Genomic DNA, 25,597 nt, shown 5'->3' with positions numbered 1-25,597 from the left:
TGTCCATTGTATATGTCATTTTCAACTAGTGGAGTATTCAAACACTTTAGAGCTGTAGCAAGAGCAAAACGAATCACGGGGGCACCATGCAGTGGGATGTGAGGTTACTCCCTCTCTTCTATCAATACATCTAAGCTATTAAAAACTCATCTAGGACGCCTACAGAAGGGACACCATGACATCTGGTGGTGGAAAAAGGAATTGCAGAGCATTTGTTTTGTACTGTTCATGTTTGAAATGTTTGGATGGAGGGTGAAAAATGGCTTTTGATCAACAGATAAACACCCGTTGCATTTTATCCATACTCGAGTCAATCCAAAACAGATCTAAGCTGCAAGAACTTCTTTACCAAAGAAGTAGGCTTCTTCCAGTGCAAGGCATCCATGCTGTCCGCAGGAGGCCCAGAGTGGGGGATCTCTGCCACTGATTAAGCTTGTTAATAAAACATTTTAGCCTGATATTAATCACCCACTATACCGCCCAGGGCACGAAACACGTCCCATAGAAGATGACTCGCATCCACTCCTCGGCTACTGACAGCCATATTGAACTTCTCTACAATAGCCGAGTCAAGTTTGACACCGAAACTATAACCAAGACCGGAAGTCACGCATTTTCTCCTTCAAAATGACCTAGAAACATGAACGCACAGTGGGTTGATAGAAAATATTTTGGTATACAGAGTAGCCAGAGCAAAAATCGTCAAGTTAAACCATAGTTCCTAAATAGGCCTACTGTGTTATTATTGTTCTTATGTAGCCTAATACAGTTTTATGACAACGTAATTGCAAATGATAGTAGCCTTCAAGAGATGTATAGGAGGGCCAGACTTTTCCTTTATTTTTTAACTAGGCCTATTGTTAAAAGTTCAGAACAAGGCCATAGCCATAGAGTCAACGAATCTGCTGGGGGGTCCCTCTGTAGAAAAAAAAGCATTTTTAAAACTAATTTAAAATTAATAATTTGATAAAAATCACTAACAGGTGGAATCCTCTTTGTATTCTTGTTTTAACAATACTATCTACTATTTTACTCTTTCGTGCCTTTAATATTATGGCTGTAGTATATATTATACATAAATATATGGCCTTGGTTAAGAAGATAGTCAAGATACAAAAAATAAAACAAAACAAAAAAAACTTCTCACACTTTCATGAGGCTTTTATTTTGAAAGTGAACTGCGGAAGTCGCAGCAGTGTTTTATTCCGGCTGTCTCGACGCTGGCTCCCCATGCCCAAATCGCCTTATGGCTTGTTAAGACTTCAACGGTTTCTTCTATATGTGCGGGAATTTGTTTCGGCAAAGGCGTAAGGAGATAAGAAACGACAGCTTGAACGGATTTGTCACCGTGGATATATTGTGTTACATTTGAAGATATTTCCCGGGCATTTAAAGAGATAGTTCGTCTCCCGGGTGAGTAGTTGCCTCTCCCTTAAAAAAAGATGAGCTTCTCTTCAAGTTTGATGCATAGCGGATATCCTCGTGCTCGACCAATTCATATATATATGTACACGTTAAAAATGTCAACTTGTATGCTACGAAGTTGGGCCACATAAAGTACCAGTAAAAAAACGCACCGTAGTTTTTTCCTTAGATATCCGTAAAACACCAAATTTCTTGCGTTGTTTGTTTTACTTTTTTTTGGTGGCAAATATGTGTTGAATTCGTGATGGCCAACATTATAAGATTGTGAAACTTCACACGCGCGAGGGAGGCAAACCTCGGATAGGCTTCTCCCGTTATGTAGACTACACCCACTAGCTTGAAAATGTCAGCGTTTCAGCGGGCCACCGTTTGACTTTAGAGTGAAAAAATAAAAACGCTATTTGACATGACAAACGTTTGTGTATTTAGGCTAGTATTTTTTTGTCTTGTCGTGTCATTGTATAGCTGGCTAACAGTGTAACAGTTTGCCCACCATTTGAGTAAATTGTGGCTAAATTACAATGTAACGGAAGCAAACTCTAGGCGGGTTAATAGTAAAGCTAATTGCTGAGAAGCTACAAGTGGGCAGGTCTTCATCTCTTCAGCTCAAATGTTCAATGGGCTGCCTTTCTCTATACATTTTTCTTAGCCATATTTGTTTTGGTCAAACTGTTAAGGACACTGTCAGTGACTACGGAGAGCATCATACTCACTTACATTAATTGATGGTAGGCCTAATTATTGTTCTCTCTGCAGTTACCAGTATGGAACAACACCAATGAAATGACCCTTCCTTTTGATGCTCTTGTTTTGGGAACTTGACTTGAGTTGTGTTCTAACAGACAATTAGCCGAGCCTATCTGGTCTGGTTGGTTTAATAGCCTATGGTTAGTCTACCAATTTGCCATTACAGTTACAGGATACTTAAAATACAAGAACTAGATGCCACTTTTTTATTTCTCCAAAAACTCTGGATTACCCCTTACTTTTTTATTTCAGTAGGCTAACTATCTCACCCTAACCCTTTCAGTCATGTCTTTGAACTATACTTTACCTAGATGGTGGCATGCCTTTTACAGAAAAAAAACAATGCAGCCAGGGACTAATGATGACAGCAGTCCAAATAAGTAAGTATATGTGTATTTACTCTGCACTTGAAGGCAACATTTTTTTCTCTCTTGGCTTTCAGGTGCTGTGATACAGGTGTCGCAGTCCCGTTTCGGATTTATCCTCTCAACTGTTGGGCGTAAGGAGGAGAGGAAGCAAACATGCCGAAACCGGTAAGTTTGGAAAGAGATGGATGGAAAAAAAGCACTTAATGTCAGACACTTTCCTCTGATTTTTTTTTAACTTAAAAATGGAGTTACAGTGTTTACAACTTATCAAGCATGGTTCCCGTGTAGCTCCGGATATATGATTTGAATCGAACATAAAAGTAGCTTGTTTATGTTTATAGTCTGCTTGTATACATCGAGACTTGAGAACAGCTATCTTGGCTAGTTGCTAAAGCTACATTCATGCCTTCTGGGAAGTGGCGGATACGTCCCCCGTGGCTGCTCCCAATCCTCGTTCTCGTCCTCCTCCAAGTAAACAACAGTCAGTAGTGTGAAGTGAAGCGCCTGGCCCACAGGCATCGTAACTGCAACACTGCTGCCATTGTTGCTTAAAGGGTGCAGAGAATGCTGGAAGTGAGTACTGGGATGTGAACAACGCCAAAACAGAAACCAATTGGATGCAGTCCCTTCACGGCTGTCTCACCACTGTTGTGTTGCAGCTTTTATTTTATTTTATTTGATAGTAGGCACTGAGACTTGGGTAGAGATATTCACGACCCTGGGGATGTTGCACAATTAGTTTTCACATTTTCTTTTTTTAGAGCACAAACACATAGAGTGCAGTGTCTGTGAGCAGGATATTGGTGTTATCTGCATTATTGACTCCTCAGCAAAAGTTATGATACATGTCACTATCAGTGGAATGAATAAGACATGGATTCAAAAGAACAAACAGATAATGAATTAACAGTGAATTAGTGTTTTAAGCATTTTTTGCAAGAATTTATAAAGGAAAAGTTTTTTTGCCAGGTTGGAGAAGCCATTCCTTAATTTAGTGCTTTTTAAATTGATTGAAACTTGACTTCGGCAAGTAAGTACATTTTGAAGATAGTAAGAGTTCTTCCTGTGGAAAGATTTCAAGGTCATATTACAGAAGTTTACATCAGAAACTTTCCTATGAACTGGAAACAAAAGGCTCGCCGTGCGTGCGTGCGTGCGTGCGTGCGTGTGTGTGTGTGTGTGTGTCAAGATCTACAAAAATGTTGAGTTAAAAGGGAAATCTAATGGAGATAGTGTTGTGTGTACGGTGGGGTTTAGGAAGCTACAGAAGAGGGACAGCCAGTATGTGATGTCATCCTCCACTTCCCCCCTCTCTTGTCCCTTGAGTCGCCGGGGCAACGTCCCAAAAACAGCTCAGCGGACAGAGCGAGATCTCTGCACAAATAGGAAGCAGAGGAAACAGAGGGAGAGAGAGCTGGCCCCGTCAGACAGGACTTTCTCTGGGATTGATGCCAGGCATTTGAACTTAACGAAAAGGCCTCTTATGTCTCAGTGTCAGCACTCACTTGTAACCAAGGCATGAAAAACAACTGCTCGGTTGACTAACATTAGAGTTTGATGAGCTAGCAGGGAGCGTAACTGAATTTGTTTTTCACTAGTCACTGAATTTGTTTCATTTTGCATTGACAATCCAATACATTTATTGAATCGAATTGGTTAAAACACTTGGTTCTTGTTCACATTATAGCTTTTGTATCCAATCTGAGCCTACCAACATATTCCACAATATTGTTAAAATGAGCTTACAATTTCTTTAGGGGTGGGGGGTGCAGGGGATTTATGAGGTGACTGCACCCCACAGGAAAAGGGCCCTCCTTCCTAGCTCGTGGCTGTTTTCCTGTTTGCTGGCGAGGGGGCCTGCTGTGTATATGGGGGGGCCGCTCTATGTCAACATCCTGTCTCTCTGGACCTACAGCAGCTAAAGTCAAGTGAGAGAATTATCACCAGACCACTTTGGGACTGTCGTGGAAAGTAGGGATCAGATAAATGAACATAGCATTTTAGATTAAAGGTGTACTCAGAGATTCTGGGGAATGCGTGTTGTCAAAATCAGTGAATATCTCCTGGATCCGATACCTGTCCATATTGTGTGCACGTTGGAAAAAAAATCTGGTGTTAATACAAGGCCTTGGTTCTTCCCACACAGCACTCACCTTCCATTCCCCATGAGAATGAATGTTTGTGTGTTTTGGGGAAGCAGTGATTCCTCCCTCCCTCTGAAGCCTGCCCGCCCCAGTAGGGGGGTTAATCAGAGGGACAGACAGCTGCTCGGAGCCCAGCCGGACAGATTAGCAGCTCTACTGATTGAAGACTGTGTCTGTCTGTCTGTCTGTCTTGTAAGGCCTCTCTCAGCAAAGCTCGTCTTAACAGCTTACAGTATCTAAACAGCTGCACATTTAACAAGGGGCCAATCTGAACGAGAACTTGTCTTCGCCATTGAAAACGAGAGGGTGATTAAGAAAAACCTCAAAATGTGTTCATAGAAAGACAAACCAAAACATGGAAATCTTGTAAAGTTGGTGCTTTGGTGCATCTTGAACTATACTCAGTCTGTTAAGTGACCCTACACATGATAGAGGGTGAGCTAATTATAGTGTTGTGTATGAGATCACAGGAGATGAATAGTGTCAGAAAGTCCCTGGCTAAAACTGTGTCATGCAATATGTGGAGAAGTTGGGCACACGTGTAAAACTTTGAGTTTACTGCTGGTCTAGCTCTTGCCTTTTACTTTAATCGATCTTACTCTTTAAAGAAAGTCATTCAGTCCTTGTTTACGGAAGCTGTGTGTGTGGTGACTAGACAGACAGTGTCACATTGGGACACAGGCTTGGAAAGGTTGCGGTGGCTGCTTGGAGACTGATGTGATTAGCCTGTTGGTCAGTGGCTGGACATGTTGTTGTTGTTGACCCTCCTCTCCTCCCCCCTGCAGAGACACAGGATTAACTGACCGTCTGCTTCCATACTGGATTCCTACCCGCGCTCACCCTTGGGTTGGCTCTGTTTTGGCCGGGACACACAAACAAAAACACACACACACGCACACGTACACATGTTTATATGGCTATTCTTGTAAGGACACTCATAGACATAATGCATTCCCTAACTCCTTACCATCAAAACTAAATGCATAACCCTAACCCCTTACACTATCCTTATTCCTTTACCTAAACGTTATTCTAACATGTAACATCTAACCTCAAACCAAGTCTTACCCCTCAAACAGGCCTTTGAAGAAGTGAGGACTGGGCAAAATGTCCTCATTCTCCAAAAATGTCCTCCCTCTGACTGTTAAAAGTTAACACACACACACACACACACACACACACACACACACACACACACACACACACACACACACACACGTCACACACACATGCGCACACGCACACAGAAATGCAGGCGAAGGGGCATTCAAGGCCAGTTGCTTGGAAACCCCAGCTCAGTGCTACATTCTCCACAAGTACTCCTGTCTTAGAAAGTCAAGGAGGCAGCAACTTAAGACATAGACTTAATTCATCTTTTTACTGCTTTTTCATCAGGGGCTTGCTTTGTGCACTCGTAAGAGTAGGTTGAAAAGTTGCCCTACTACATTTAGAATTAGATTTTGTGTGTGCAGCACATAAGAAGACAGGGGCGGAGGTGTCAATGCTAATACCATCGCCGCTAACCCATGTTCTAAGTAACAGTTCCTCTTGATTGAAGGTGTTGAAATATTGAATGCATTGTGAAGTGTTCCCATAGACAGGCAGCAGTACCATGTAATGGCGAGCAGTGTCTTTTGATAGTAGCTTATTGGAATTGTAAATATAATTGTTGGGCTTCTTGTTGGATTAATTTTGACATTTTGTTTGTTGTCCTTAATGAAATGTAATTAAGTTTTAATTGGATTGACCTTAATCCTTAATCTATTGTTTTTGTGTAAACATCTTCACCTAAGCAAAACAAAGCAGTGCCGTTTTTCATTGTGGTTGTCTTTTTAGCTAATGTTCTATCATGTGTTGAAACCATATCCTTAGCATTCTCATTGATGTTGACAGGTCTCCATTGAAATAAAATGATTATGTTATTGGATGTGGGTGTCATTGGTGTAGAGTGCCATGAATGAGCTTAACTCGCTGTTTAAAAAGCATTTTAGAATTGCTTATTAGTAGAATAAATCAACGTTGGTAGGTTACATTCAAGCCATTGCCAAACGAGGTGACACAAAGTTGATAAAGCCTATCCGCTCCAAAAAATCTCTCGTATGGCATCGTTACAAACTGTGTCTCCCCCCAAAACTCCGAAAAATCCCAATAATTGTTTAAGTTGTTGATTCTACTGCTAAGAAAAAACCTGGGCATACAACAGAAGGTTAAGTGCTCTGCATTTTATTTTAACCCAGCACTGAACGTCAGGCACACACATAATCCGAGTTTCACCAACTTCACTATACTACTACACCACACACTGCACTAAAAGGCCTCACTGTGTGCATCTCCACTGGAACATTGGCGACATGCAGGTCACAAACTATGTGTTGTTATGTAGGCCAATCCTTTAGTCTCAATCTTGTCTATGGAAGCTACCTACATTTTTCCGACCAAAAAAGAGTTGGCCTTTAGCAGTCGTTTTATACAAATTGACTGTTGCACGTTACAAAAAATATAACATAAATAGAAGTGATATAAGTATATTATTAATTTATCGGGTGCAGTGATTACATTTGCTTGAGAATTTTTAAAACCTGGCCAATAATGTAATTACCTATTACGTTATTGGTTCAGAAATGTCATTGCGTTATAGGCATTGTGTTTTTTGGCGGCTACAACGTGCTGGAGTGTTGATGCGAGATGTAAATGTAGAACTATAATGTGTAGAAAGTGCTGCATGGCTCAATGTATGAGACAGATGCAGATCCATTGTGGCGTGGGGGAGTCCAGCTATGTGCTGTATAGACACCACTTTCAAGGATTATTCATTGCAGGGATGTTGAGAGAAAAGAGGGTTGAAGGCGAGAGAGAGAGAGAGATATTGAGAGGGAGAGAAATGCAGAGTCAGCAGTCCTGGCTGGGTTTGGTGTATAATTGCTCACAGGAAAGATTTCTTTTTTTTGTCTGTTCTCCTTTTTTGTATGGTAGGCTCAGCTACAGTAACGTCACTGTTACTTAATATGAAAGGGTGTTCTTCACCCCACTTCAGTGCTTCCTGTTCCATCTCTGCCGCTCACAAATGTCCGTTTTCTCGCGCTCTCGCAAAAGTTTTTTTGCTTTGCACTATGTCTGCGTCTCATTTTGCTTCCTGCCTTCCTCTTTTTCAAAAAAATGTCACACTTAATTTCTTTATTGATTTGCGTTTTTTAATAATTTTTTTGTAAAGTTGTGTAATGTTTTACCTTGACAAGGGTGTGTTTGTGTCTGTCTGTCTGTTTTTGTTTGTTATGTATATTTCTTCAGGATCAATATAGTACCGCTCTCTCTCCTATCTATCTATCTCTCTCCCCCCTCTTCGGTCCCTTTCCTTGTTGCTAACCAGCGCTAAGGCAACATACAGTGTGCGGGCGGGTGTGTGTGTCAGTGTGTGGGAGGGAGGATGTGTCAGATGCCTTGGAGGTCAGTCGGCCCCGTTACATTCTGTGCCATTAGAAGCTGCTAGGCCCACTGCCAGCTCGGGACAGAGCCAATGACTGAGCTATCCTCAGCTCCACCCCAACACAGGCTCTGGAGTAGTGTAGGATGAAAAGAGAGAGAGAGAGATAAAGAGACAAAGGTTTACACCAAAGTTTACCCTTTTACTAAACTTAGATCGGAGGAAATTGACACATTCCACACATACTACAACAACGATTCTTCCATTCTCTTCCGTCGCAATTGTGTGATTTCCTGGAAGAGTTTTGCCTGACTGCACAAGTTAGACCGCAGCACTTGTGCATTGTCAGCTGTGTTGGTACATTCTTCTCACACTCTGTTGAAGCATGTACGATGTTGCCAAATGCTACATACTTCTATATTCAATATAGTGCTCCAAAGAGTTAGCCTCAAGGTATTTTACAAAACAAACACTTCAAGCCTGATTTGATTATAGAGATTCAGTCAAAATTGGGAAAAACTGATCTTAATAGTATTGAGCTTAATTCTGTTGTTAGCATCATATTATTGAAGCAGTTATTTTCACAGGGAAAAATTCGCATTCAACTTTCAATTCTAGGACGTTCTGTAATGCCTATTCAGAAGTACCAGAAAGCTTGGTTTCTCCATTGTAGAGAAGGGTATAGTGATCTTTGCCTGTGTGATATCTAAACTAAACTTTTTGTTGTCTTTTTCCAGATCAACGTGCGTGTGACCACCATGGATGCAGAGCTGGAGTTTGCCATCCAACCAAATACCACAGGGAAACAGCTCTTTGACCAGGTCAGCATGTTTGACATACCTCTAGCCACTGTTGACTTAATTACTTTCGGAATTTTTTTTTTTATTAAATTTAGCTGACTTGGTGAGGAAGATATGGTCTGAATCTTCATTTTTTCAGCTCAGGACCACTTTCTGTGACGGCTTGCCTCCACAACTCTTATCGTGCCCTTTGTCCCGTGAAATCCATTTAGAGGCTCACATTTAAAAACTAATGTAAAAATTGAGAGGCTGCCAGTGCAGTTGGATGTCAACTGATTTGAATCCTAAAGAAACAACTCTTGACCCTGCGGAGGGCAGAGTTCTAGCCTGGTGCTACCAGACCATCGTACTTCATTTCATTTGTACAGAAGGTCTGGAAGTGCTGTAATTGGCAAACGTTCACTCACTTGGAGGCGGGTGTCTGTTGAAGTTTAAAACTATCGGATCTGCCCAGTGCCACTCTGGATTAGCCAACCAATCGCATTTGGTCGTGAGCCGGCTTCTGACGGTGCGTTCAGGGAACTCGGAAATGTACGACTTCACTATATATTGTAGTCTATGGTAGGGATGGGCATTTTAAGAAATTCAATTGATCGATCATCGGGAAAATTAACGAGCAATTATCGATTAATCGTTATCTTTTTTTACATATTAAAAAATGCCAACAGAACATCCAAAATACAGCGTTTTTACCATAGACTGTATACAAGAGGTTTTTACTCAATTACATCTTTATTCCAAGATCTTCTAGGCAAACAAATCTATTAAGACAAGGCAACTTTTTAAAATGAAATAATAAAATGCGGCGCTGGTTAAAGCCCAAGGCTATGAGCCAACAAGGAGCCAAAGCCCAAGGCTATGAGCCAACAAGGACCCAATGCTACGATACCTTTTAAAGTTTTAACACATATGCGCCTCCTAAGATGCTGCCAAAGACTGCATAAGGGCACGGCACGTTTCTCTGAGTGGTAAAGGACCTAACGTTACTTCAACTAATAAACAAAATGTGCAAATTAGTTCCCTGATGAAGGCGAAGTAGGAAAGCATAGACGCTAAAGTTAGCCGCTAATGCTAGCGGCGCTAACGTAACACGTTAAACAAGGTCGGATGTAGGCTTCAATGTACAAGTGGTACATAATTCAGTTTGTTTAAGTGTTGTACTTATACAAGGTTTCACAATGCTTAATGAACTTAATTATTTTCGGTTCTAAAGCTGTCCCATGGACCTGTCCGATGCCAAACTTCGCCTTAACTTCTTCCTGTTTACGTTTTGACATCTACGGTAGCTTGCAGGCTGCTGCCTGAGCCTGTTCTGTTGTCTCCTACTACTAGTTAAGTATCTCCCCCTGCTGGTAGGATGTTTAATTGCTGCCCATACAGTCTTTGGTGCTGCCACATATGCCTCGTTTCCACCGAGTAGAGCGGGGAGCGGTTCGGTCCGGGTAGTTTGGCTTTTCATTTGCCAAAAGTTGGGTAGGGTACAGTTTAAGCGCACCTAACCGCTCTGAGCCGCTCCAAATCTCAGTACTCCTCCGTAGGGGTACTAGCCGCCTGAAAGGGTGCCTAAAAGGCAGAGCTACACACTGCCGTCATTTGATTGGTCGAAAGAATCATTTCCGCCATGTGTAGTCATCTCGGCAAGAGTGAAGATAGTCTTGTGTTTTGGCGAAAATGTGAGCACAGCTCTGTTTATTGTGTGGTGTTTTTCCTCGTCAATAAATTAATCAGTTGGTTACACTGTGTCCCATAGTCACGTAGCTGCCGCAGCCAGCACTGTTCGCTCACTGTCTCTATGAGTTGCGCCGAGCCGTCGCTGTGTGTTTACGCCATAGATAGTAAGGCAAGGCAAGGCAAGGCAAGTTTATTTATATAGCACAATTCAGACACAAGGCCACTCAAAGTGCTTTACAGGGGCAAGATTAGAATACATAAAACACATTATAAAACATTTAAAAGCGAATAAAAGAAGCAAATAAAATAAAAATTGCAGGTTAAAATGGAGACACATTATAAAACATTTAAAAGCTAATAAAAGAAGCAAATAAAATAAAAATTGCAGGTTAAAATGGAAACAAAAAAGTCTTCAGACTCGATTTAAAAGAACTGAGAGTTGCAGCAGACGTCAAGTTTTCTGGGAGTTTGTTCCAGATTTTTGGTGCATAATAACTAAAAGCTGCTTCTCCTTGTTTAGTCCTAACTCTAGGGACTGTAAGTAGACCTGTCCCAGACGACCTAAGGGCTCTTAGGTAGTAAATACATGCTCACAACAACACGGGGGGAATAAATAAAGAAGCGGCTGGTTTGAATCATTTCCGCCGTTTGTAGTCACCTCGGCTAGAGTGAAGAGAGTTTTGGCGAAAATGTGAGCGCGGCACTGTTTATTGTGTGGTGTTTTTCCTCGTCATTAAACGAATCAGTTGGCTACACTGTGTCCCACTGCTACGATGTCACGTAGCTGCCGCAGCCAGCGCTGTTCGCTCACTGTCTCTATCAGTTGCACCGAGCCGTCTCTGTGCTCACAACACGGGGGTAATAAATAAAGAAGCGGCTGGTTTGACCAAGCAAAATCAAGAGACCGCTGGCTTGACCACAGTTGTTCCACAGCCCGATAGTTTGACCCACATTCTTGCGGCGGCTATCGCAGTCCAGCCTAAACCCCGCCCTACCAGTAAGGTAGGGTCGGCGGTGGAAATAACACAGAGATTCTTAAAAGTGAGCTGTCCCGCTCTGAGCCGCTCCGATCCAACCTGCTCTACTCGGTGGAAACGAGGCAATAGTGAAATTCATTGCTGTGCTGCCGGACTCACACTGCGCAACACAACGGCTATATGATCGATAATAATTTCACGTGATCGAAAATATTCTTAACGAGCAATGATCGATTAATTATGCGCATCCCTAATTGCGATATTCCATAAACAAGTTGCCTTGTCAAACATAACAGCACAATATATTGATAATTGCAAAGACAAATGAAGTCAAAACTATTTCATTCACAACTTCCTTTACTATTTTTCTTCCTTTTTTTTGGTTTTGGCAAATGATCAAACACTGCTGCAGCTGCCATAACATCAAAATAACAAATCCAATTCACTCTTGTACTAACTGTACTGGACACAATGAAAATTAAAACACATCAGTGTGCTTTTGTGACACAGTGAATCTTAAGTGTTCTTATAAACAAAACTGATCTAACTTCAATAGTCAGTATCCTAGAGGCTCAGGCCTGACAGCAGACATGGGTTTGAATCTGACCCGTGGTTGTTCTGTGCATTTCATTCCCTCTCTGCCCCATTTCATATCTGTATCTCTGCACTGCCAATAAAGCATTGAAAAGCAAAAAAAATAAATCATAAAAAATCAATAAAAAAATATCGATTTTGTTATAAAAATCGATACTGATATCGCGAAACTAAGTATCGCGATATATCGATATTTCGACACAGCCCTAATGCCAGTGGAGGTGAGCAGTCGGGGGTTCGCCAGTCATTCCCTAAGCAAAGCCTGTGGCACACTGGGAATAACAGGTGCAAACCGAAGAAGAGCCATAGGAAACAACGTGGAGGCAGCGGAAAAAGCTTCCAGATGGCTCTGGATGAAGAGGGGAGAGCAGTGGGGGCAGTAGAATGCCGCTTGGGACACTGATCAGCCTTGGTCGGGTCGCCTGGAGGAGGGTGTCTGTTGTAAGACCCGAAACACCCAGTGACTCCAGGATACAACACTGATGATGGGTCCAAGCCTGTGCATCAGTAGATGTATTGTTAACTGAATGTGATGATCATCTGCTAAATAATACATGTAGACATCCGGGTGTTTGAGTGGTTTAAGATGCATGACCACAATCTTCCATTTCTGTCACACCAGCACCCTATGTCTTATCACCAGTGTTCTGTCTTTCTACGCTGTTCATATCAAATAAAGGCAAAATCATGGGCCATGAACCTTATTTTTCTTCTTATACATGTAAGAATTTGGATTTAATTTTGTTTCTTGTCAGGTGGTGAAGACGGTGGGACTGAGGGAGGTGTGGTTCTTTGGCCTGCAGTACGTGGACAGTAAAGGCTACAGCACCTGGCTCAAACTCAACAAGAAGGTCAGTCTCCCTCTGCTTTAATCCCCTGTCTTTCCAAAACAACCCAAACTAGGGCTGCACCGATTGCAATTTGCAGGGTTTTTTTTGTTGCAGATTCGGCTAGACGGCCTTTGTCATGAGCCTATTATAAATGAAAGGCAGACTTTCTGTCCGCTTATTTCACTGCATATAACGCCCACACGCCTTACGTTCTTGTCTCTGCTTCAAAATAAAAGTCAACTTTCCTTTTTTGCAAGTCAAATGCTTTTAATGTGACACTTCAGCTGTAGGAAAATTTCAATTTGCATTTATTAGCAAACCCGGCGCTTAGCCTGAGGTCGGTGACACGATCTCAGCTGAGAAGTCCAGCCATGCACGGATCAGTCGGCTGGCCGGTCCAACAGTATTACACCCCGTCTGTGTTTTTCCGGATATGCTCAACAGACAATTCCACTTACATTGTACGTGGGTGTGTGTGATGGAGAACTACGAAAAATTATTGAAATTTACATTGAGGTGCTTTGAAACAAGTGTGTGTCCATGAGCATGTGTGTGCGTGTGTGTGTGTGTTCTATGACAGGATACCTTCTAACAATGGGGGTCCTATGTAAAGTATTTTGTAAGTGTGTTAGCAACAGCTGTGTACATACAGTATGTACGGCCCAGCCCATTAGCACATGTCCCCCAGATATTAAAACGTCTGTTTGAGTGTTATGTGGCGAATATGCTTGTTTGTTACAGAGCCTCCGTTTTTCTTTTTTTATGTGAATTCAAGGACATTTATGAAAAGGGGAATTCAAAATCTGCGTGATTCACACAACAAGCCCCAATTCACCAGCTTTGTTGATGTCTCTCTTAGATGTAACTGACACACACTTTACCATCAGCTGATTTCTAGACGAATGGATACTCCTGACTGTGTCTTTACTGTCCAGGTGACGGCGCAGGACGTGAAGAAAGAGAACCCGCTGCAGTTCAAGTTCAGAGCCAAGTTCTTCCCTGAGGACGTGTCCGAGGAACTCATCCAGGAGATCACCCAGAGACTCTTCTTCCTGCAGGTAACAAGCAAATCCAATGGCTACACAAGTTACGCACTGTAGCTTTAAAAGTGAAAATGAAGCTTTGTTAATAACCCTGGTTCACTCTCTCCCATTCTTTGTCAGGTGAAAGAGGCCATCCTGAATGATGAGAACTACTGTCCCCCAGAGACGGCTGTGCTGCTGGCGTCATACGCTGTCCAGGCCAAGTACGGAGACTACAACAAAGATGCCCACAAGCCCGGCTACCTTACCCACGACCGACTGCTGCCTCAGAGGTACACACACACACACACACACACACACTCGCACTAAATCCTATATTATTTAGCTGGGAGCCAAATTGATTGAAGGAGTTGTCCATTGGATTTTCACATCTGTTGAAACCTGGAATGTGCTTCCATACAGGAGTCTTCAATGATTTCCTGCTGTGGAGGAAGTTATTACATGGTGTTGAAGCATTCCTTCAGGTGAAGTCATTGTGTTTGTGTACACAGAGTCCTGGAGCAGCACAAGCTGACCAAGGAGCAGTGGGAGGACAGGATACAGACCTGGCACGAAGAACACAGAGGAATGCTCAGGTATGTGTGTCAAGCGTTCTCTATTTGGAACCCCCTGAGAAAGAGCTGTATCCCAATGTATATTTTTGGACTTTTTTGTCTAATGTTAGGATGTGTAGAGTATGTCATTGTCTGTGCAGTAGCTTATTATAGAGGGCTGAATCAGGCCAAAGGTTGACTTGTGTGTGACTTATTCAGTTGTGATTTTCATGTCAAATGTAAAATATAAGATCAAGTTTTTTTTTTTTACTTCTGTTCATTTGGACATGTTCTACTGAAATAATATAAAATATCCTAACAACTCCTAATATCTGTCTTTATCCTCTTGTCATAGAGAGGACTCTATGATGGAATACCTCAAAATCGCACAGGACCTCGAGATGTACGGAGTCAACTACTTTGAGATCAAAAACAAGAAGGGAACACAGCTGTGGCTGGGCGTGGATGCCCTTGGCCTCAACATTTACGAACACGAAGACAAGTAAGACACAGACTCACAGACCTACACGTTAACAGATTTGTAGAGTGTATTTACTGAATGAACAAATACAATTGATGCATTCTGGGTAGAAACTAAAATTCAGCCCAAATCCTGTAATTATTCTCAGTATTTTTGTTTCTTTTTTCCCCTAAAATTGACTAGTTATGTTTTTGTATGAATCCGTCAAAACCAGACTAAACAACAGCAGACTTGAGGACAAGTGTGTAGGTGGAGGCTTATGGCACACATCATGTCAAAACCCCTGTGTGTCAATGGATGTCATCACAACGCTGTCTGTTATACCTGCTGTGTCACACAACCATGTCTCCATCCTGTCCTCTGGTCAGATATTTCCCTTTTGTAGAGGAAAGGTTAGATTTAATCACAGCTGGTGGAGAATTTCCTCTCCCTGCTTTTCCTCTTCCTGCCTGTCCTTTATCTGAGCTCATCACCACTGCCATCCGTCTCCTGTTGTCCAGGTGACAGAGGGAAGGAAATGTGGCATAGTCTATTTGTCTCTCCCAAGGCAGCTCCCTCATAATCAATTTTTATTTATTTTTTTGATTTAGAAATCCCACCATCCTTTTAACCATTTGGAGACGGGTTATCTTGGCTATTCTATGCATAGAAGAAATGTTTAGCGTGCCAATGTTAGGTATCTCTTTTTTTTAGCACACCCTCACCTTTATGACCTGAAAGTTATTTCTTCCCCATTTTGACATACTATATGAACATATCGGACCAAAACCCACACACACAACTAAACTAAAATGAATAGAAGATAAGAACATAAATCAGTGTGTAGTCTCATAATTTCCTCTAAGGGAGTCTGTTTTAAAATGGCACCATCTGCTGGCAGAATGTAATAAAACATTCTTCAATCAACTATGTAACATCTTGTACTGAATATCATCATATGAGTGGGACGCAAGTTGATATGTGGATTGATTACCAATTTTTTTTCTTTTAGGTTGACACCAAAGATCGGCTTCCCCTGGAGTGAGATCCGAAACATCTCTTTCAATGACAAGAAGTTTGTCATTAAACCTATTGACAAGAAGGCACCCGTGAGTGATTAAGTCATCAGTAATATATAAAAAGTATAGAAATATTTGACTTTCTGCTTAAAAGTGGAGTCAGCTATTCTGTAGAACTCTTGTTGTCAATTTTTTTTTTTGGTCAAGATCAATGAATATCTCCTTCTGATCCTTTACCTGACCATACTGTGTGTGCGCTAAAAGATAATATGGTGTTAATACACAGCCTATGCTCTGTTAACTGGTACGTAAACAAAGGGGGCCATTTTAGCTAGCAATATACTTTTTATAGAGCTTAAGCTGTGTTTTAAGACTATTGCTGTTTTATTTTTTCAAACGCACACACACTGCACTGACAGCTAGCAGATCGTGAGGAGATATTCACTGATTTTGACAAAGTGATTTTGTCAACAAGCGTTCTCCAGAATCACTGACTCCACCTTGAAATGTTTACAGAGAAAATGTCCTACCTCACATAAAGGATGTATCTTTCTCCTCATCTCTGTATCCAAACACGTAGGACTTTGTATTTTATTCCCCGCGACTGCGCATCAACAAGCGCATCCTGGCGTTGTGTATGGGGAACCACGAGTTGTACATGAGGAGGAGGAAGCCCGACACCATCGAGGTGCAGCAGATGAAGGCCCAGGCCCGGGAGGAGAAGCACCACAAACAGATGGAGAGGTAACTCAACAACCATGCTATCATATTCTTCCTAAGGTCATAGGGGCAAAAAGAGAAGAAATTCAACTAGCGCGTCTTTTGGAAGTGTGTATAAGCCTGTCCAACAAGTTTTGTGATTGGGCCTGAAATGAGACCTGTTCATTCCAATTTGTAAAATGTAAAAACTCTATTTTAAAAGTCAAGATAACTTTTTTTTGTTCATCACAAAGTAGTAGCACACATAATGTTTCCTGAGTATTTAAGTCAAATGGAAATCAAAAAATAGCTGCTGGTAAATATATATAAAAGAAAATGAATAGTAAATTCTCTTCAGTGTCTTTTCCACACATTAGTAAAAGCTGCTGCATGTTTTACTCAGGATAATAGCGCTGGATTTGCAGTGTCCTATAAAGTCACTCAAACATTACGGGGTTTTCTTTTCTTCCAAACCTTCCCAGGGCTCAGCTGGAGAACGAGAAGAAAAAGCGCGAGTACGCAGAGAAAGAGAAGGAGAGGATAGAGCAGGAGAAAGAGGAGCTGATGGAGAGACTGAGAACCATCGAAGAGCAGACCATGAGAGCTCAGAAAGGTATATACATCTCTCTTTATATCTGTTCACTTAAAGGAATACTTCACCCATTCGGAACCGGCGTTCTATCATTATAAAATCGCTATTAAAATATAATGAATGAGGTTTGTCTTCCCTTGGCCCAGCTGTTCTGTTAATCCTAACCCTACATTTTCCCATGTGTAATGGTGAGACAGTGAGACCATAAAACACTCTTTTTGCCTTTTCTCAGGCTAGGATGAACCGATTTCTAAAATGTTTGCACATTTATACTACATAGGATCTCAGAGTTCAATTCGCCTTTATATTCCCACCGGTGAAGTAGGTCTTTAACTTTGCTGCTGACTTCTTCTTACCTACTTATGTCTGTCAAATTAGAAAAAAAATATCTAGGGCTTTGAGTGGAGGTAGTCATGTCTATTCATCATGCTCATACAACCGGAATGAACTGAAAGGTTTACATTTATGAATTGACCAGTCAACCCACAACAGAATTCTGCTGAGAAATGATTTGTTTTGTGTGCGTGCCGTTCCACAGAGCTTGAGGAACAGACTCGCCGGGCGTTGGAGCTGGAGCAGGAGAGAAAGAGATCGAGGGAGGAAGCAGAGAGGCTGGAGAGAGAGAGACAGGTGGCCGAGGAGGCCAAGGCTGAGCTGGCCAGACAGGCTGAAGACCAGCAGAAGACCCAGGAACAACTGGTTAGTGTGTTTGTTTGTGTGTTTGTTTGTGTACAGGCAGCTTTGTGAGGACCAGTTTGAGCTTTTAACCATTGGAAAGAGGACATTTTCTTCAATGGCCTATTTGAGACTGGGTTTTCAGGTTCGAATTATATTTAGGTTATGGTTAGTGTAAGGGTTAGGGTTAGGCATTTAGCTCTGATGGTTAAGGTAAGGGTTAGGGGCTAGGGAGTCTGTTATCAATGAGTGTCCTCACAAAGATAGAAGTACAAAACTGTATGTGTTTTTGTTAACTAATGGTGCCAGCAATTACAGGCTGGCTTATACTAATATGTTTGATTATCTAGGATGAGTGTTTGAAACAGTCTGGAGTGAAGTCTTATGTGTTTTTAAATGAACAGTATGTGTAACAGCAGGGTCTATTCTCTCCCAGGCCGCTGAACTGGCAGAATACACCGCAAAGATCGCCCTACTGGAAGAAGCCAAGAAGAAGAAAGACGACGAGGCCACAGAATGGCAGAGCAAGGTACGGGAATCCTACACAGGCATTCAACCAACATTGGCTTTATTGTGCATCCTTAAAGCAAATACATATGAATTAATTATAAAATATGAACACACTTTGAAATCTATAATATATTACGGCAATCATTCAATGAAGGAATACCATTAACAAGAGACGAAAGGGTCCCAAATTTGAGCACACTTATCCGAGCAATCCCTCAAACTGTACTTGATAATTTCTTGGTATAGGAAAGACATTAGGCATTTCAGCCAAGAATTAGGAGATAGAGGTTTTTGATTTTACGGGCTACAAGAGAGGATAAAGCAATAATTTTGCTCTGTTTTCGAGTGAAGCATGTGAAGTCTTCATTTTGCCTGGTCTTTAAACTGAAGTCAAAGCAGTGTAATTCACTCTCAGCTATCTAGTGTGAATCCTAGATGTCTCTCAATCTTCCCCCTCTCTCTCTCTCTCTCTCTCTCTGTCTCTCTCTCTCTCTCTCTCTCTCTGTCTCTCTCTCTCTCTGTCTCTGTCTCTGTCCTCTGTCTGTCTGCAGGCTCTGTCGGCTCAGGAGGACCTGGAGAAGACCAAGGAGGAGCTGAAGTGCGCGATCACCGTGACGCCCGTCATGGCGGCGCCTCCTCTGTCGTCGGGGGGGAACGGAGAGAGCGGCGACGGGGAGAGCGAGCACGAGGAACAGGACGAGAACCACACGGAGGACGTGGCCGAGCTCTACAGCGAGGGAGTGAGCGAGATGGACCTCCGCAGTGAAGAGGCTCGCGTCACCGAGGCCCAGAAGAACGAGAGAGTCAAGATCCAGCTACAGGTGAGTGGGTTAGGGCTGGAAGGTGTCTTTATCCATGAGGGGCTGGATCAAAAGTTACTGTTCATTGATATGATAATGAACCTGGGAATGACCTTTTCCCTGGGTCAAATGAACTCTCACACTTAAAAGTGGAGTCAGGGATTCTGGAGAATGATTTGTGTCAAAATCAGTTCTTGTCACAATCCGTGAATATCTCCTCACTATCTGCTACCTGTTTGTCCGCTGAAAAATGTTAATACACAGGCTATGGTCTATACACTGGTATGTGAACAAAGGGTATGTCAACAAAAGGGGGTCCGCCGAAGCTAGCAACATGCCCATTTACAGTGTCTACGCTGTGTATACTGGATTTTTTTTAGTACAGACAGGAAGCTAATCGTGAGGAGATATTTACTGATTTTGACAACAAGCGTTCCCCAGAATCGCTGACTCCTACTTTAATCTCAAAGAAAATAATTTGAAAAACATATTTTATTGAATTATATTTATATATAATATCCTTTTTTTTTTTTAAACATCAGTTTTAATCAACTAAAAGAGATTTGCATCCCACACGCACAGATAACAAACAAGATGTATATTATTTTCTAACAGCTGTTTTATTGCAAAGAAGAAACACCAGCCAGGCAATGGCACATACGGGTAAGATAAGGTATACGTCTCTGTCCATTCTTAAAAGCAGGAGGACACATGCTGGCTTAGACTGTAGCCTGGCTTTAAAACAGACCTACTGCATATCTATCATAGCTTTAAATATGTATTACAAGGGCTGTAGATCTATGCTGGGCTACTGTATAGGCCAGCATTTGTCCTAAAGCTATGGCAAGAAGAGTTCAAACGTCAACCCAATATTTTTAGTGGACTTTATGTACAAACAATTATAATTAAACTAAGATAATACACATTCACCTGGAAAAAAAACAACTTCTAAAACTGCTTCAGGATGTGAAATCATTCCAACTGTTGCACCTCATTGAAATAATGTGTTTGTTAAAGACCTACTTCACCAGTGGGAATATGAAGGTGTATTGAATTCTGAGATCCTATGTAGTATAAATGTGCAAAAAAAAAAAAAAAATCGGTTCATCCTAGCCTGAGAAAAGGCAGAAAGAGTGTTTTTTTTAACCCTATATTAATCTTACTGTGACATCACAGTAAGATAAATATAGGGTTAAAAAAAAAATTACTTTGTAAATATTACTGTGATGTCACAGTAGGAGAAATCACAGTAATATTTACAAAGTACTGTGATGTCACAGTAAGATTAATATAGGGTTAAAAAAACACTCTTTCTGCCTTTTCTCAGGCTAGGATGAACCAATTTAAAAAAATGTTTGCACATTTATACTACATAGGATCTCAGAATTCAATACACCTTCATATTCAAACTGGTGAAGTAGGCCTTTAAGTGATCACTAAAGACATTTTAAAACACACCCAAATGCTGTAGATAAGTTGCTTCATGTCAATCAGATGTTTACCTAAAGCTATAGTGCGTAACTTCTGTCGCCCCCATGAGGAACTCTGGGTAATTTCAACAACACTTTAGGCGCATCTACATGAGGTAAGCCTTTGGTTATCGTCCATGGACTTCATACCTTCTGCTGTACGTCCAGGTTTTTCCTTAGCACAAGAATCATCAACTGAAACATTTCTTTGGCTTTTTCTGGGCTCCAGCGCCAGTTTTGTTTTGTTTTAAATGCTGCCATACTGTGGAGCTGATAGCCTTATTGAAGTTACGCACTATAGCTTTAAAATGATTAAGCTGTGTCTTATGTGCTACTTCTTTTCCCCTTCTTTGAGCCACTGTTGTTTCTCCTTTTTTTTGTCATCTTTCTACCAACTTTCTCCTCCTCATCCCCCTCTCACCATTCCCTGTCTCTTTTAACCCCTCTAGACCTTGAGCTCAGAGTTGGCCGAGGCCCGCGACGAAACCAAGAAGACGCAGAACGACGTGCTGCACGCCGAGAACGTGAAAGCCGGCCGGGACAAATACAAAACCCTGCGCCAGATCCGCTCGGGCAACACCAAGCAACGCATCGACGAGTTTGAGTCCATGTGAGCTCTCCGCCGCCTAACTTTCCCCCCTCACCGCAGCGGCTGCTCAATATTCATGGACAACAGATGCTGCCGTCCCCAGCCACCTTCAACACCCTCAGGCCATCTTGAGAAATCATCTTGTCAAAAACTGCCAAAGTCCTTGCCCCACACCTCCAAAAAACTGAAAGTTACAGATATCCTATGGAGCTGCCTACTTTTGCCACTTTGACCGCGCAAATATGGTTGCACTGCAAGAGATCACCTCTAAGAGAAACTGTAAAAAAACAAAATGGAAGCAATTGGGATTTTTTTTTTTTTTGGAGCAAACATGGCCATAGAAAAAAAGCTACTCCTGTTCTTGTTTTTGCTTGACGATTTGTACGCACAGGTTTAGTATTATTCCATGTCTTCAGTTGAACATTATCTCCCTGTTTTTAAGTTTGCTTAAGTTTTAATTGATGGCGCCCTTCTTTTGTTGTTGTCTGTCCAGCACATTGACACGAGCTTCGGTCCCATGCTATGAATAAAGACGGGATAAATTAGGTCACTATTTTTCATTCAGCGTTGCTAAGGTTACATTATGTCAAAAACATATCACAACAACGCAGCCATACTTCTGTGAGCTGAGGTCATTTCACTCTATTTAATCAGTTCAAACTGTTGTGTTTGATAGTTACATTATAGGGTTCTAGAAAATAAGACACTGCAGTATTTGAACAGTTTAGCTGCATATCAAGAATAGCCGGTTTTGATGGAAATCCTTTCTGTGAATTGTTCCTCGTAGGGAAAAGAGCCACCCAACTTTGATGAGTGAATGTAGCAAAGGTAACCAATATAAAAGGGATTTATTTTATTTTACAGGCATGATAGGTAATAGGGCAGCACATTATGAGCTATCGCCCTCGAGCTAAAAAGTGTTACAAAGATAAGCTAATTGGTGTGTGTGTGTGTGTGTGTGTGTGTGTGTGTGTGTGTGTGTGTGTGTGTGTGTGTGTGTGTGTGTGTGTGTGTGTGTGTGTGTGTGTGTGTGTGTGTGTGTGTGTGTGTGTGTGTGTGTGTGTGTGTGTGTGTGTGTGTGTGTGTGTTTCAGATGCATTGAAGTGTTTCATTCACAGTCACCATAGATGGGTTTCTCTGCCCACCAGCTAAGAAGGGAACCCAGGGCATTTGATTGACAGACAGAGGAACAGAGATATGAGCATGTGTGTGTATGTGTGTGTGAGGCCCAATCACCCTCTCTGGCTGGGGAGCTTACGAAAACATCAGTCCAGGACAATTCTCTACCTCAGTATTGTTAGCAGTGGTGACTTAAAGTCAATCACTCAGGGTGCCCCCACCTCCGGCCTCCCTTCCAAAAATTTCAAATAATTAACCACAATATAAACTGGGGGTTGTTGTTCCTGGGAAAGCTCCGTTACTTTGTGGCTGGTAAAGGATTTCAAAGAGACTCTATGTTAGCTGTGAGTGAGAACACAGGTTGAAAGCTGTTATTTATACATTTAAAAGCTAGTTTTACACAGTGCTACCGACCTTTGCTCAGATGTCTCATTCTCATTTTGTCCGAAAAATATGAAAAACTCTCAAACAATGAGGGAGGTGGAATAAAATGATGCTGCAAATACTAGAATGGGGATGTACTGTATAGATAGCATTTTCAGAAGCTAAGTCAGTTCATCACAGGTTGTTAGTGAACTGAAGACTTTGTTGTAAAGTAATCCAAATGGCCGTCAGTGTCTCGACTGTTACATTTTCACTTTTAAGAAGACAATTTGCAGGCCAGGAATGGATTTATTCGGTTGTGAAACTTTTTTTCTTTCCCTGAAATATCATCATAAAATTCTCATCCGACAACATAGTTTCGTGCGCAGACAACCAATCGACTCCATCTTTTGTGGGGTGGAAAATATGTTCCAGGGTGCATTTTTGGAAATGAGTGAACAAGTTTTGTTTATTTTTGAATTTTTATTAACAATATGCTGAAAAAAATGTCTATGGTATTATTTGCTATGCTACACCTGACAGCTGAAGCAGAGTTTTAAAGTGAAAGGACTTGCTTGATGAAGACACGGAAGCCTGCCTTTTGTGTTTAAAATGCACCGTGTCCATTGTTTGTGTCGTTTTTGCCATAGCAGGTGGAGAAAAAAAAATCTATGATCTTGTGCTTCCAGCTCACATTTTTGGATTGTGTTCAAGGAATCTAAAGCAGCAGCATGGATGGCTTCATTAGAAGGGAATAGTCTTGTTGACGCACGCACACACCACACACACGCACACACACACACACACACACACCACCACCACAAAGTTTGACTGTATTTTCTTGATGGCAGAATGTCATTGGCCTGCCTGTCCACTTAAGCCAGTGTCTGTGATGATGCCTGCTCCGACGCCAGCTGTCACGTTTTGCCGATATATATATATTTCTTTGTTTCGGTCTGTTTTGTTTTTTCCTTATGTTTATTTTAGTATTCTTTAAGATTAAAAGGCGCTGGTGGATTGCAGTCCATTCCATTGGTTCACAAATAAAACATTTTAAATTTTGAGCTTGTTTCTTGACCCATTTGTATTCTTTAGCATTATATGAAGCATTCAGGCTCCCACACTTTTTTATCCACAGAAAACACACCTAAATAAGAAACAAAATATTCAGAATTCTTTTTTTTTCTTCAATTATTTATTAATTCAATATATTAAAATGTTAAATATGTATAAAGTTTCACTCAAAATGTGTTGAAACAAACTGCATGTTGGCAGGCTTTGGTGATTCCAGTTCTTCAAAATACAGTATCCCACAAAAGTGAGTACACCCCTCACATTTCTTCACATTTTTCTTTATATCTTTCCATGGGACAACACTGAATAAATGACACTTTGATACAATGTAAAGTAGTCAGTGTACAGCTTGTATAACAGTGTAAATTTACTGTCCCCTCAAAATAACTCGACACAGCCATTAATGTCTAAACTGCTGGCAACAAAAGTGAGTACACCCCTTAGAAAAAATTTACAAATTGGGCCCATAGTGTAAATATTTTGTGTGGCCACCATTATTTTCCAGCACTGCCTTAACCCTCTTGGGCATGTAGTTCACTAGAGCTTCACAGGTTGCAACTGGAACCCTCTTCCACCCATTTATGACAGCATCACAGAGCTGGTGGATATTAAAGACCTTGCGCTCCTCCACCTTCTGTTTGAGGATGCCCCAAAGATGCTCAATAGGGTTTAGGTCTGGAGACATGCTTGGCCAGGCCATAACCTTTACCCTCAGCTTTTTTAGCAAGCCACTGGTCGTCTTGGAGGTGTGTTTGGGGTCGTTATCATGTTGCAATACCACCCTGCGGCCCAGTTTACGAAGGTTGAGTGCACATGGTCAGCGTCGTACACAGAGGTTGGCTTTGGAAAATAGACGTATGAGTGCTGCCAGCATTGCTGAAGGGCTTGAAGGGGTGGGGGGTCAGCCTATCAGTGCTCAGACCATACGCCGCACTCTGCATCATACTGGTCTGCATGGCTGTCATCCCAGAAGGAAGCCTATTCTAAAGATGATGCAAAAGAAACCCCACAAAAAGTTTGCTGAAGACAAACAGACTACGGACATGGATTACTGCAACCATGTCCTGTGGTCTGATGAGACCAAAATACATTTATTTGGTTCAGATGGTGTTAAGAGTGTGGAGCGGCAACCAGGTGAGGAGTACAAAGACAAGTGTGTCTTGCCTAGAGTCAAGCATGGTGGTTGGAGTGTCATGGTCTGGGGCTGCATGAGTGCTGCCAGCACTGGGGATCTACAGTTCATTGAATTCTAACATGTACTGTGACATACTGAAGCAGAGCATGATCCCCTCCCTTCATAAACTGGGCCGCAGGGCAGTACTGCAACATGATAACGACCCCAAACACCCCTCCGAACGACCACTGGCTTGCTAAAGAAGCTGAGGGTAAAGGTTATGGACTGGCCAAGCATGTCTCCAGTCTTAAACCCTATTGAGCATCTTTGGGGCATCCTCAAACGGGAGATGGAGGAGCGCAAGGACTCTAATATCCACCAGCTCCTTGATGTCGTCATGAATGGGTAGAGGAGGGTTCCAGTTGCAACCTGTGAAGCTCTAGTGAACTACATGCCTAAGAGGGTTAAGGCAGTGCTAGAAAATAATGATGGCAAAACAAAATATTGACACTTTGGGCCCAATTTGGAAAAAAATTCTTAGGGGTGTACTCACTTTTGTTG

At 41.8% G+C, this 25,597-nt stretch overlaps 1 protein-coding gene across 2 annotated transcripts; it reads left to right on the top strand.

Moving 5' to 3' along the window:
- The first annotated feature begins 1,232 nt into the window (after positions 1-1,232).
- Positions 1,233-23,904, top strand: LOC307269944 (radixin-like). Of its 2 annotated transcripts, XR_013845519.1 has the most exons (16): positions 1,233-1,413; positions 2,615-2,705; positions 8,843-8,926; positions 12,903-12,998; positions 13,913-14,035; positions 14,141-14,292; positions 14,512-14,595; positions 14,909-15,055; positions 16,026-16,122; positions 16,613-16,776; positions 17,214-17,344; positions 17,862-18,022; positions 18,435-18,527; positions 19,060-19,329; positions 21,227-22,370; positions 22,471-23,904. XR_013845519.1 is itself a non-coding variant. In XM_080053033.1 (15 exons), the coding sequence occupies exons 2-15, from the start codon at positions 2,694-2,696 to the stop codon at positions 21,389-21,391; spliced, it is 1,779 nt and encodes a 592-aa protein (XP_079909159.1). In that variant the 5' UTR covers positions 1,233-1,413; positions 2,615-2,693; the 3' UTR covers positions 21,392-23,904. The 2 variants fall into 2 exon arrangements, 1 of the variants encoding a protein (XP_079909159.1); XM_080053033.1 differs by having other exon boundaries at positions 21,227-23,904.
- The last annotated feature ends 1,693 nt before the right edge of the window (positions 23,905-25,597 follow it).

The sequence above is a fragment of the Ammodytes marinus genome (assembly GCF_949987685.1).
Source record: "Ammodytes marinus genome assembly, chromosome: 24".
Taxonomy (NCBI): domain Eukaryota; kingdom Metazoa; phylum Chordata; class Actinopteri; order Uranoscopiformes; family Ammodytidae; genus Ammodytes; species Ammodytes marinus.
Note: the sequence above shows the minus strand (reverse complement) of the source record. Positions and strands in the feature narration are given on the sequence as shown.